General features: G+C 50.3%; 5 protein-coding genes across 5 annotated transcripts; 3 read left to right on the top strand and 2 right to left on the bottom strand.

The window, feature by feature from the left end:
- Positions 1–345: 345 nt before the first annotated feature.
- HETIRDRAFT_411209 (uncharacterized protein) lies at positions 346–2,223 on the top strand. The gene is made up of 9 exons (XM_009551695.1): positions 346–813; positions 873–931; positions 997–1,071; positions 1,133–1,226; positions 1,286–1,330; positions 1,385–1,530; positions 1,586–1,728; positions 1,798–1,890; positions 1,949–2,223. The coding sequence occupies exons 1-9, from the start codon at positions 462–464 to the stop codon at positions 2,007–2,009; spliced, it is 1,068 nt and encodes a 355-aa protein (XP_009549990.1). The 5' UTR covers positions 346–461; the 3' UTR covers positions 2,010–2,223.
- A 643-nt stretch (positions 2,224–2,866) lies between these two features.
- Positions 2,867–4,549, top strand: GST11 (glutathione S-transferase). The gene is made up of 10 exons (XM_009551341.1): positions 2,867–3,058; positions 3,117–3,149; positions 3,202–3,258; positions 3,317–3,464; positions 3,520–3,713; positions 3,776–3,939; positions 3,992–4,071; positions 4,130–4,223; positions 4,282–4,387; positions 4,447–4,549. The coding sequence occupies exons 1-9, from the start codon at positions 2,929–2,931 to the stop codon at positions 4,336–4,338; spliced, it is 957 nt and encodes a 318-aa protein (XP_009549636.1). The 5' UTR covers positions 2,867–2,928; the 3' UTR covers positions 4,339–4,387; positions 4,447–4,549.
- A 1,421-nt stretch (positions 4,550–5,970) lies between these two features.
- On the top strand, positions 5,971–7,102 carry GST9 (glutathione S-transferase; the record flags this gene model as incomplete). Its single annotated transcript, XM_009551696.1, has 7 exons — positions 5,971–6,004; positions 6,063–6,210; positions 6,268–6,461; positions 6,526–6,689; positions 6,739–6,818; positions 6,876–6,969; positions 7,043–7,102. 7 exons carry the CDS (start codon positions 5,971–5,973, stop codon positions 7,100–7,102), a joined length of 774 nt encoding a protein of 257 aa, XP_009549991.1.
- Positions 7,103–7,113: 11 nt separating this feature from the next.
- Positions 7,114–9,815, bottom strand: cyp13 (cytochrome P450 monooxygenase 13). The gene is made up of 18 exons (XM_009551385.1): positions 9,694–9,815; positions 9,520–9,635; positions 9,422–9,456; positions 9,308–9,367; positions 9,109–9,249; positions 8,932–9,048; positions 8,849–8,876; positions 8,611–8,792; positions 8,419–8,557; positions 8,323–8,357; positions 8,147–8,260; positions 8,047–8,093; positions 7,962–7,995; positions 7,768–7,900; positions 7,619–7,705; positions 7,537–7,561; positions 7,326–7,472; positions 7,114–7,265 (listed from the first exon to the last, which is right to left on the bottom strand). Exons 1-18 carry the CDS (start codon positions 9,783–9,785, stop codon positions 7,226–7,228), a joined length of 1,572 nt encoding a protein of 523 aa, XP_009549680.1. The 5' UTR covers positions 9,786–9,815; the 3' UTR covers positions 7,114–7,225.
- Positions 9,816–10,479: 664 nt separating this feature from the next.
- On the bottom strand, positions 10,480–12,780 carry HETIRDRAFT_420793 (uncharacterized protein; the record flags this gene model as incomplete). The annotated part of the gene is made up of 1 exon (XM_009551697.1): positions 10,480–12,780. One exon carries the CDS (start codon positions 12,778–12,780, stop codon positions 10,480–10,482), a length of 2,301 nt encoding a protein of 766 aa, XP_009549992.1.
- Between the last annotated feature and the right edge of the window lie 118 nt (positions 12,781–12,898).

The raw sequence follows: 12,898 nt of genomic DNA on the forward strand, positions 1-12,898 counted from the left end.
GCCCCGCAATCCGAAGGCGTTGGCATCGGTGGGTATTTGATAAAGAGCCGTGTTCTCCCGACGAAGCGCTTCAACTGTAAGGCGTCGGCAGTTCTGGGCCAGCGATGAGACGAGAGCTGGCGTCGAGCGAGCCGGGCGAGGCCGAGCTCGGCGGGGACGGCAGATGACGCGCATGGGCTGGACCACGCCGCGCCGCGCTGGGTCGGGTCATGTGCCAGGCGCGTCGAGGAACAGGGCGCGTCTCGGGGTCTACTCCAGGCGGAAGGGCCGCGTTCGAGATCGGCTCCCGCTGCCCAAAATGATACTTATCGCGCCGAATCACCCCAATCCAGCGCCGTCCCCTTTCGCTATAAATGTCCGCGCTTCTCCTTCCTCGACGCTTCCTCATCCAGACCTCTCGTCTACCCACCGCAACACACATCACCTCTTCCGCTTCTTTGTCGCTACCCCGCATTCGAAGAATGTCCAACATCCCGAAGACACAGAAGGCCGCCGTCGTCGTCTCCGCCGATGAGCCCATCCACATTCGCGACAACCACCCTGTCAGGCAGCCGGAGGATCTCGCGCCCGGCGAGTGTCTCGTCAAGATGCACTGCACGGGCGTCTGCCACACCGACCTCCACGCACGCAAGGGCGACTGGCCCCTTCCCCCGAACAGGCCCCTGATCGGCGGCCATGAGGGTGTCGGTGAGATCGTCGCCATCGGCGCACACACAGCGCGCTCCCCTGTCAAAGTCGGCGATCGCGTCGGAATCAAATGGCTCGCTGACTCGTGCTTGGAGTGCGAGCTGTGCCGCAAGGGTCTCGAGCAGAGTACGCACCCCCTCGTCCGCTTTCGCTGCCATCGCAGCAACTGACTAGGGTCGACACAGGCTGTCAGCAAGGCAAACTTAGCGGGTACACTGTCGATGGCACCTTCTCGCAATATGTCGTACGTACTCCTTTCGATCATATCCGATCGCGAAAGCCTCATCGCTCACCCATCCTGTCCGATAGGTTTCATACGTCTCGCACGTCACTCCTATCCCGGAAGGTCTCGACAGCAACGAAGCCGCTTCCATTCTCTGCGCCGTATGTTTCTATCCCTCCCCTGTCGCCTACCTTGATTAACAAGGATCTCATATCCTATTAGGGCGTCACCACTTACCGTGCCCTTAAGTACAGCCAGACACACATCGGGGACTGGGTTGTCATCCCCGGTGCTGGTGGAGGACTTGGCCATCTTGGTATGCAGAAATGCCCCTTGCTTCCGTCACCATATGCTGATTTGATTTGCCATCTACAGCCGTCCAATATGCCGCAGCAATGGGCCTCCGAGTCGTCGCCATCGGTTCGTGTGTTTTGCACGATATGGGGCACCTCGTCTGATGATTTTCTTTGATAGATACTGGAAAGGAAAAGAAGGAGCTGTGCTTGAAGCTCGGAGCTGAGAAGTGGATCGACTTCAGGGAAACCAAGGACCTTGTCAAAGACATCAAAGAGGCCACAGATGGTCTTGGACCCCACGCCGCGATCGTAACTGCTGCAAACGTCAGTGACATTTCATATCACCAACCAGCACCGTGGCTGACAGAACCGGTTGCAGAGCTCCGCATATGAGCAGGCCGTTGACTATCTCCGCGAAGGCGGCACGCTCATGGCTGTTGGCCTCCCAGGGACAGCCAAGCTCAACGCGTCGATTTTCTTCACTGTTGTCAAAAGCATCAGCATCCTCGGGTCCTACGTTGGGTAAGTGTCTCTTTTTTACCTACAGAAAATGAAAAGCGTGCTAACGCTTCCTCCGCGTCCTACAACCAGAAACCGTCAAGACGCCCGCGAGGCCATCGCCATCGCCGCCTCAGGCAAAGTCAAGTGCCACTACGTGCTCAAGCCTCTGGACGCGCTGAAAGAGTCCGTATCGCCCTCTCTATATCTCCCAGTTGAGTTTCTGACATGTCCTTGCTTTTAGTGTCTACGAGGGTATGGAAGCTGGCACCGTCGTTGGTCGCGTCGTGCTCAGCATGAACTGAACCATCCCTCCCCCCTTTCCTTCTCTACTTCACCCCGACTGTTTCATTGATTTGTCGTTTACTTTGTTTTGGAGCAAAAATTGTATGATGGGCATGAGCACGCATATACTTACCTTTCATCAGTAAGATGTACTAGTCGTTTGTTGTAGCTGGTTATCTGCCTGGCCAATGGATTAGATTACGCAAGTGTAACACCCTTGGGCTGTCCGATACGTTTTGATCCCAGTCTTGGGACCACATGGCGTTGATTGGTAGCAATTTGTGAGGGGTCTTGAGTAAAACAAACGGAAGTTTATGTTTAAGTAATCAAAAAGGGCAACAGTTATGAGCTGCCAAAATCGGACGCAACGTTCGCACGAATTTCTCCCCAATTTTGCGCCATTTTATGGACAGATACATTACAAAATTTCTGTTTTCGACGTGTACATGCGAATCCTGCTTGACTGAGAATTGTCCATCCCAACTCATTCTTCTCGATCGACGAAACGCCTAGCTTTCCGATGCGCTCAGACCGTCGCCGCAGTTCTTGACGAAGTTCAACCTATCTTGATTTGTTCGTGAGTGACTAACCATACAGGGGATCCTGAAACCTATTGCATTGATTTTATAGAAGCTGACTGAAGTGATCAATAGCATATAGTCAAGACTCACATACAACGGGACACAATTTGGTCCTGGGCTTGCACCCATCCATCATTGGCGCATACATACGCAATATGCAGCATTAAGAAGCCCCGCAAGACGCAATCTGTTCGAGTAATCATGTCATGCCCGAGGCATGCCCGAGACGCTGTTGCGATTCACTTTAGGCCCCTTTAACCGTCCACCTCGACGTGTTGATCGTGCTTTGCTTGCATCTCTCAGCTCTTACATCTCTATATCTACCTTCCATCATCATCACCGCGCACCGCACTCAATCATGTCCACAACTGCAGTGTCTCAGGCTAATCCTGCCGAGAAGAAAGGCGAACCAGACGGTAGTTTCAAACGACCAGCGTCGTCCTTCAGAAGTTTCGTAGAGAAAGGCGGGCAGTTCCCTCCCGAAAACAGTGAGCTGCCTGTTTCGCAATTCTTCGATCGCGATGGCTCACTTGGCTGTTAATTTAGATCGTTATCATCTTTACGTTGCCTATGGCTGTCGTGAGCATTAATGATGCTAGATATTTGTTGGTTTCCCATTGTTTTCTTTTAGCCTTCGCCTCACGCACGCTGATCGTGCGTAAATTGAAGGGTCTTGAGGACATCATCTGTGAGTCCGTTGTACTCCGTGTTCTGGCATCCCTATGACGCAAGGTGCTTTGTATCAGCTGTTACCGTCTGCTCTCCACGTTTTGGTCCCAATGGTTGGCCATTTGCGTCGGTGGAGCCTTTCCCAGGAGCAGAAGTCGATCCGCTTTACGATTCGAAGTATGTCAGAGATCTGTATCTAAGGGCGGATCCAAACTATGCAGGAAAGTGAGTAAAACTTTACCTCTGTATATTCTCTCTGGTCTCTTACCGCGAACTCTAGATTTACAGTTCCTCTCTTATGGGACAAGAAAGAGCACACTATTGTGAACAACGAGTCGTCGGAGATAATCCGCATTTTGAACACAGCGTTCAACGCTTTCCTTCCGGAAGAGAAGGCTGCTCTCGACTATTATCCTCCAGAGTTGAGAGCAGAGATTGATACCGTGAATGAATTTATATACGATGGCATTAATGGTGCGTGGACACCTCGTCTTGCTTCATGGTCGAATGGCACGGTGATCGGCTTTGAAACACAGATGGCGTATACAAGGCGGGTTTTGCAAAGACGTCCGAAGCGTTCAATCCTGCTGTCATCCACCTTTTCGAGACCCTTGATCGGGTAGAGGCTCTACTGGCGGGAAAGACATACCTTGTCGGCGAGCGTCTCACCGAAGCAGACGTCAGGCTATTTGTGACGATAGTAAATCGTTCGCTTTAAAGAACAGGACGGGATCTGACGGATTGGCCACTAGATTCGATTCGATACAGCGTATGTGGGGCATTTCAAGTGCAACTTGCGCACCATTCGTGGTGGATATCCCAACATACACTTGTAAGTGTCGCCCATTGCAGTTCACTTCGGTTTGTCCAATATATATTGGATATGTTAGATGGCTACGTCGCCTATACTGGAGGAATGATGCCTTCCAGTCGACGACTGATTTCGATCACATCAAAACCTTCTATTTTTGGGGCCAGCCAGCGGTACGTCCTCAGAAGCACATCCAAATTTCGATTGACGCTGACATTCGCTCGCGCCTAGATCAATCCGACTCGCATTGTTCCCATCGGTCCTGTTCCACACATTGAAGCCTTATGATCGACAAATTCAGGGTTTTTGGCTCTTCTCTGAAACTGTTGTATTCTTGGTACGGCATCGTGTACTTTTGCTGAAGTAGGCGATTGATCTGGACGCTGCTTCCTTCAGTGCGTGGATCTGTATATGTAGCTCTTGGTCAGTCTCCGTGAAGTGATATATAAGTCAGTTGTATCAACAGTACTGCCCTACACTGAACAAAGTAGTCCCACGCGACAGCGGCAGAATGGGTTTGACAGAAGCAGAATACGGTCTTCTATTGGCCGATAGTAAGATAAATCGACGCAAACAGAATCACCTACAATCTTTCCTTTGATTGGGAGCATCGCTCTTCTTACCGCAAGAAGGTATCCATGCATACTTGTAAGATTATTCTTCTGTCAGTTTACGCCGTGCCGCGCTGACTTGTTTTCGTCAGGCTACCCCCATTTGAGTGTGTTGTAGACATGAGCAGACCGCAAAATATTGGTTTCTTGCATGCACAGGTCAGAACAGCAAAACTCCTCTCCCCATAGCCTAGCGCGGCCAAAAGAAGGCACCCCCAAGTGCTCACCAGTTTCAAAAATGTCGACTTCGAGGGAACCGGAACGATTGTGCAGCTGATCATCACCGCCCCGCACCTTCGGCACCTTCTAGCTCTATGTACACGCCAGTTCAAGAAATGTCTGTTCCACCGTCGTCTAGGAGGCGGGTGCATGGCTTTTGGGAAATTTGTGCGTATCTCTTCCTGACATTGCGTCTGGCATGCTGCTGATATCCAGTGGAAGCATTTCTTCTTGAGTTTATTTGCAGGAACCACGGAGCGTGGCCCGAATTCAAGGATGAGAAAACCAGATCAGGCAGCTCAATGAGCCAATCAGCCTCGCGCAAACCTTAGGCGTACCATTGTTGGCCTGTGTATCCACCACAGGACGCCTCGCCTTTAAGCACGCACGACGCTGCTCGTCTCTGTCGGCTGAGGAAGTGTCTGGCGGTGATGAATTCTGTCTGAATGGAGCTACAAATTGACCAAAGACAGGCGCTATCGCTCACAAGGGCTCCTTGATTCTTACTCATCTTGCTCATGAGGCTTTACGGTCACAATGTGGCGCTGGAGCGTTACAGGCGCCAATTAGATTGCAAAGCCGCAAAAGTAAGTCCGAGGCCTCTTCGATCATTTGTAAACTAATAGTGTTTGTTCCTGGTCGGACGTGAGTTAATAACCGACAATGCCTATACAGCTATTGTCGTACTCGAGGAGGCGCTATAAGGATGGCGATGACTGAACACTGACGACTGCATCTCCCCCAACCAACCTTTCTGATCTTTCGACCAGTGTTCTGGGTCTATAATACCGTGCATGTCAACTAACCGCGGAATGCTCCCGCATCCGTCCGCTTGCATGTCTGAGCAGGGCTTCAAAAAAGAACCTCGATTTGATAGGTCGTCCTTCAGGAACACTATCGAAGTGGGCGGCTGGTTTCCTCCGGAACCTCGTGAGCCTTGAATCCATCTCCTTTGGTTCTCGGACATTGAACTTCACCAAGACAGATACCATTTATATGTCTCTCTAGCATGTCGTCAGTCGGTCCACATTCTGTGAAACCAGTTCTCACCTTTTTTGATCGCATAGCCATATCGACACGCACTTTGGCAATGAGAAAACTGAAAAGCTTGGAGAGTATCATCTGTGAGCCTGTCCCGCCGATATTTCTCTAATCACTGACTGACTTATCTTTCACATCCAGCTGTAACCATTGCATCCCCTCACCAGTATGAAAAAGGATATGCATTTGCTTCGGTAGACGACTTTCCAGGATCAGAAGTTGATCCCCTCTATGATTCGTCTTACATCGAAGATCTATATCTACGGGCAGACCCTGATTATACCGGGAAGTGGGTGTTCTCACTCCTGGAACGAAGACATCTTTTTTCAGTCATATTTTTTGTTAGGTGCACTGTTCCTGTACTGTGGGACAAGATTTTACACACCATAGTCAACAACGATGCATCGGATATCATGCGAATTTTTAATTTCGCATTCAATGGACTGCTCCCTGAAAATAAAGCCGCTCTGGACTTTTACCCTGCCCACATCAGCCCAGAAATCGACGACTTCAGTGAGTGGGCGGACGGTGTAATGATTGGTGAGGAGGATGCCACCGCGCATATGGGTACACTTGATGCTGACACTCAAATTTCAACTGATAGAAGGTGCTCACAAGACCGGATTAGCGACGACGTTCGAGAAATACCGCTGCGTTGTTGTTCCCCTCTTCGAAGCCTTGGACCGAGTGGAGCGCATGCTCAAGGATAAGACATATTTGATTGGTGATCGTCTGACTGCCGCCGATATCAGCCTTTATACCACACTTGTATGTTTTTCATGTATGTCCGTTCCTTCGCTAAGCACTGGGTCGTCAGATACGGTTTGACCCAGTATATGTGGACCTATTCAAGTGCAATCTCAAAACGATCCGTCACGGATACCCGAATATCCACTTGTGAGTGTCCAATACATATGTCTCGTATGTAGAGACTTATCTTGGCAAAATATGCAGATGGCTCCGTCGGCTCTACTGGTGCAACGACGCTTTCCAATCAACAACAGACTTCAATCATATAAAGATCGGTTATTATTCATCTTGGATGGAGGTGCGCCTTGATAATGTAGTGGTCTATTCTCAACACGCTAACCAGGACTTCATTCGCTTGCTTTGGTGGATAGATAAATCCTCACTGTATCGTGCCCATCGGTCCTGTCCCGCACATCGAACCACTGCGTTAATCAGCGCCTCAGAGAGAGACATGCAGAGCCATCGGACTTATGATATGTTATAGTACAAGCAGGCTTTACAGATGCTTCCAAGAAATGTCCTAAGATCAAGAAAAGATAAAACAAACCCCATCTTCAGTCTCTCTTTGTAAACACTAGCGGCACACGGATTGGGCTGTGTAGACCACCAGAATCAGTATGATTGATATGAAGAGGTAGAAGAGTATCCACGAACGTCAACGTCAAACCTGGCTTTGCATTAAGAATCCTCGCCTTGCGCTCTTCAAAGGTCTCATGAGCATATTCAGGTTCCTCTTTGATGGTAACTTTGTAGCGAGACATGAGCATAGTGAGGATCGCTATGCCCTCCGTTTCAAAGAATCTGCAAAGAGATATCCGGCTCACAATCGCCCATCGAGGGATCCGAGAGATCATACACTACTCACCGGCGTCCAAGACAAGCGCGCGCGCCTATTGCCACGTTCCATAAGACGTGCTTCCGAAGATCAGTGTAGACACGTTACATACCTTGGCTGAAAGGCAAAAAGGCATCTCGTGGCCAATCGCCGAGGAAGCGCTCTGGTTTGAAAGTGTGAGGATCGTCCCAGTACCGAGCTATCTCAGTTATGCACAGTAAGTATCCATTTAATCCATATAGGTTATCGAGAGTGACATACGGTTGTAATGTAGTCCAGGCGTATGGATGACGATATTGGTGTTTTGCGGCACAGGGATAGTGGTCCTGTCCCCATTCGCATTTCCCACGACCAGCGATGTATCTTCAGCACTGTATTTCGGGATGCCATTGACCTGGGATGAAATATCTTCTCCATCAGATCGTGATGCGAAACAACGAAAAATCAAAACGCACGGGAGGAAACATCCTCAACGTCTCATAGAATACACTACAGAGAAGTCATTAAGAATGCAATTCAACAGAGAGATAAAGAGCCTACGCCATAGAGTAAGTAAGGAGAGGCATCTCCTCATAGGACTGATAATTCTTAAGTGTTCAACAAGGAAAATCAAACATTCCATTTGACAGATGAGACGTACCGGAAGTCTATCCAAGTCGCTCATCACGCTCTTGATTGACTTGTACAGCCGATCCTGCTCGTCGGGATATAGAGCAAGAAGTGCAAATGTAAAGCAAAGAGTATGGGCCGTTGTCTACAAAGAGTCTCAGTGGTTGATTTCAAACGAACCATCTTCGATTCTTCGTTATTGCGTACCTCGTGTCCAGCAACGAGAAAAATGAAAATATTGCCTAATATCATGCGAAACCTAGTGAGTGCCGTTCTTCAACTGTTGGAGATTATTTGACGAACCGACAAGCTCAGAATCAGCCAACGCCACCTCCCCATCTGAGGTATCATCGCTCGCATCCAAGAGACTGCTGAACAAATCGTATCTTTCTTCTTTTTTTTCCGAGTTCCTACGCTCGCGTATCATCTCCATCATGTATTGCTTATGATGGTTGTAAGGAATCAGCTTTTCAGTATACAGATTGTATAACTCACGTCCATCTCTTTGAAAGCCTGACGGACATGCCGGAGGTGTTTGGTGAGCCCCATCGCCCAACCAGGAACGATCAATTTGAGGAAAATATCTGTAGACATGGTATGCAAAGCGTCTTTGAACGTCAATTGATGGCCTGGTGGGAGTTTCATGTCGTCTGTCCACGAGATTCTGCGACCAAAGCCTAGCACGGATTCAATCTCATGTAGACTTCGTGTGTCAGAGGTTGCAAAGACTCACCTGCGACACCGATGACGAAGAGAGCGATCTAGAGCAAGATATCAGTAGCGTGTTCCACTTTGGCAAGGGAAACGAGAGCAGACAGGAACGGTTAACTCTATACAATGGTCTGTTGAGATTTCAGGAGCGTTGTGCCACACGTTGTCAAACATGTCTATCATGATTCGAATCGTCTCATCCCATACCAATTTATTGTTCCTCTATTCGAGAAGATGATGACCCTCAGTGTCACGAACATTCTCCAGCACTAAGCGGCATACCTCAGAGAACGCAGGCGCGACGATCTTCCTGTATCGTTTCCATTCCTCCCCTTCGGATGCGACGATATTTCTCCCGAAGAACTGTAAGACCTTGTATTGTTCAACAGGCTTCGGGAAGCGAGCCCTGTATGTCGTTACTTCCTGTGAGGTATCGCCTTTGTCGACGCTGATAGAAACTCCAAAATATCGTAAGGCTTACCTTGATGGCCGCAGCGTCGGCAAGAAAAAGGTGTGAAGAGGGACGCGGCCAGACGCTGATCTGTGCATCAATCGATAAGGTGCTGATGATCTGATAGAGATTCGTTGGACTCACTTGTGTGAATGCATCCCAGCCAGCCTCTTGGAAATCTACAGTAGTTGGACATGTGCATAAGGTCCTGCGTTAGTTAGGCAGACACCAGCGAACGATACCTTGAAATTTGGACTTCCATGATCTACTTCGGCCGACGCTCAGGCCACGAATCCGGGGAAGGATCTGTCCGAAGACGCTGGCAGGGCTGACGAGAGTATGAACACCGGGATGGCCTCTACGTCGTCAGTCAATAAGTGAAACGATTTCGGTGCGGCTCTCACTATAGGCCCTACCCGAGATTTCGGACTGCTTTACGATACTCAAACAGGGCCTGGAGGGCGTAGAGCAACGCAATGCATAGTCCAAAAAATATGAGTGTTCCCATGAAGTCTTTTTCACTGCCAGAATCAATAGAGGGACGAATCTACAAGTCGTCTTGTGGCGACAAAAGGCAGCGTATTGGTCTAATGGTCGCAAAGGAAAGACAGGTGGTGGCACGACTGGCCATATGTAATTGACAACGCACTTTATGGAATCATCGTTCTCATGGTTCCTCGTGCGATGCCCGAAGCGTCCGACCGCCGCTTCCTCGCGGCTGTCATGTGCATTACAGATCTTTCAGTTCCGAGGAGCGCCTCGGAGTGTTTGGGAAAAGCACGACATAGCGGCGCTTGGAATGTTTTCGTGTTTCATGCTCCGCGAGAGAATGACTAAATTACGTTAGCAGTGGCATTGGAGGGTCGTCCCACAATGTCCAACACGACTGGCTTGCGCGGGACACCCCCGAAAGCTACGGTGGGAGAAAGTAGCTATCTTTCTGATCAATCACCAGGTATGGAGCCTTCAGTCTCTCGAAGACGTCGACGTCGTGATGTGGTCCTGGCGTATGAAGTCGGATCCTCATTTGTCGGCTTCATTATCGGCACTGATAGACCGCGTTGCATTGCGCAGCACCCGTGTACGGTCTGACAGCAAAGCCTTCGGACGTGCATTCTCATCAGATGACGCCTCGTGAGAGAGCTCCTGAAGTAAATCAGGTCAGCAACTAACAGGGCACGCGAAGTGATAGCAGCAGTTACCTATTGAGGCTCGCCAGCGGTCTGCTCTTCATCAGTGATCTCAGCCTCAGCGGAGAAACCCTCTGCCTCAAGCCTTTCCCTCTCTAATCCTTCTATCCGCCTCAACCAATTTATAGCCTCCTCCGTCTGCGGTTCTGACCCCGACACATATCCCAAATGCTCGCCTAATGCTACCTCGATCGCCCTTGCATGATCGAGCAGCCTTCGGTCTACGAACCCCCTCAAGACGCTGGTGTACGCAGCCAACAAGGGTCCACTCCTTCTTCTCTTCCTAAGTGCTTCGATAAACTGTTGCCTGGACATAGGCTTTCTGCTCTCCTCGACACTCTCCCCCTCCTGTACGGCCACCCCTTCAACTTTCTCCGACTCATTGACAGCGCCTTCTTGCTGCTCAGTCACAGAACGCTGGCGGATTTGATCAAGCATGTTCAGAGCTTCATCGGTATCTCCTAGTTTGGCAAGTCGTCCCGCCAGCATGCACATGGTGTGAAAGTCCGGCTGGATACCGAATGAGCGCATGTCCTCGATGACTCGATAAGCGCGGTCGAAGCGTTGGAATCGACAGAATCCGTCGACAAAGGCGTTGAAGTGGGCTGCGTCGAAAGCCTCAACGGGTGCGATGTCAGGGCTCGTTGTTTCAGACCAGTGCCCCTCGGTTGCTGCGGATGACTGTGGCGCAGCAGAGGTTGAGGCGGAGGGGGGGCTTGAGGCAGAACTGATTGGCTTATAGGATCGACGCGACGCGAAGTCGATCAGCTTTTCGTAGAGCTGCTCTAGCTGTACCCTCTTGCTACAGTGATGAACGAGTGCGGTCCATACTAGAGAGGTATGATAACCAGAGGGCCAGATCTTGTCTGAAGTATTGAAAGTCGTAAATTTGAACATCGAGAGCAGTGGTCGACGTGGAGTGGGTCTCCTCAGGCGCCGACGAGGGGGATGGTCGGATACTGTAGGCAAGAGATGCAGGACGTCTTCTCTTGGTACACCCACCATATGGAAGTAGTTGGTGAACACATAGAGAACATGGTTGTATTCCTTTTTATGGTGGTGATGAAGCAATTCGGCGTGTTTGACAACAGCGAAAGCGGTTCGGGAGAGCCGAAAAGCGCGTGTCTGGAGAAGATTGATAGCCCGTCCACCGCGACGATGGGTCTTATATATGTCGAAGAAGGCTGCCAGTTCACGAGCAGAAGGCGGATAATCAGAAAGGAGTGAGCGCTTCAGCATTCGGAGAGATATCGCTAGGTTATTTTCTAGTGTCCGACTGGCATCAATCGTTGGCAATGCTTCGGGGCTGGTGGCAGGAGGACCTTGCGTCATCAAATCTTTGGCGGGTACAAGAATTTGCTTCTTGAACATGGCTTTCAAAGCGGTGGCGGCATCGGTGCACTTTTTGGCTTCTAGCTCGCCTAGGACATAAGAATAAGTATAACGAGTCAGTCGCACACCGTGTTCGCGGGCTGCCTCCAGTAGTTCAAACGCTGCTAGGGGTCGCTTCGCGTTACAATGAGTCCGGATCGCTAAACTCCACCACCGCTTCCTGCTGTCCTTGTTGCGCACCACGGAAGGGGTGTACACGCCAGAGATTTCCCGAGTTTTTTCGTAAAATTCTCGATCCGCTCTATCGAACTCGTCGATGAATCTAGCTGTGAACGCCGGATCTGCAAAGCGAGTGATATGTCCGATCGCCAGAGGCCCGATTTTTCGAGCGTACCCTTTTTCTGCACTGATTATAGCATATCGGATGGCTGTAGGGAGGTCGACACGATTGCTGGAGAATATCAGGCGCGTGACGTTTCGGAACGATCCCTGACGGACGGAAGATGCGTAAGGTATGAGCGACCACCAGTTGGAGAACGCCTGGGACCGGTTTGGCAGATCCTCATGCTCGAGAACATGCTGAGCAGCACGGAAGTAGACGGGGCTGTGACGGATGAATGTACCCGATTGGACCAACTCGGCACGCACCACTTCCGCATCTTCGTATTTCCCCGCTACCACAAGACGCGCGAGAGGAGCAGAATGATCATAGAGGGGAACGTATCTGGGCTGTTGCCGGACGCCTGAGACGTCGATGGACTGATACTCCTGGGAGAATGATTCGAAGATGGCGGGGTCCGGCAGTGTACGAGGGTATGGAATAGAGCGAAGAGCTATCACGGCTGGTGTCTCCTCCTTGCGCTGCACTGTGGACGTGCTGAGGCTCCTCGGAAAGGCCGTGAGCCAGGGTAACGTCGGCCATATAAAAGAATGCAGTCCATGAGGGATACGAGTTAATGCATGCGGCACAAAGGCCGTCATGAAAGATTCAACGACAGCAGGTTATAACGCGGTATACAACCCTGCCAATAACAAAATCAGTGCATCAAGCAGTGAGAATTGGACACCCAACGCACTGAGCAGCAGCGGGCAAAGCAAA

The sequence above is a fragment of the Heterobasidion irregulare genome (assembly GCF_000320585.1).
Source record: "Heterobasidion irregulare TC 32-1 unplaced genomic scaffold scaffold_09, whole genome shotgun sequence".
Classification (NCBI taxonomy): Eukaryota; Fungi; Basidiomycota; class Agaricomycetes; order Russulales; family Bondarzewiaceae; genus Heterobasidion; species Heterobasidion irregulare.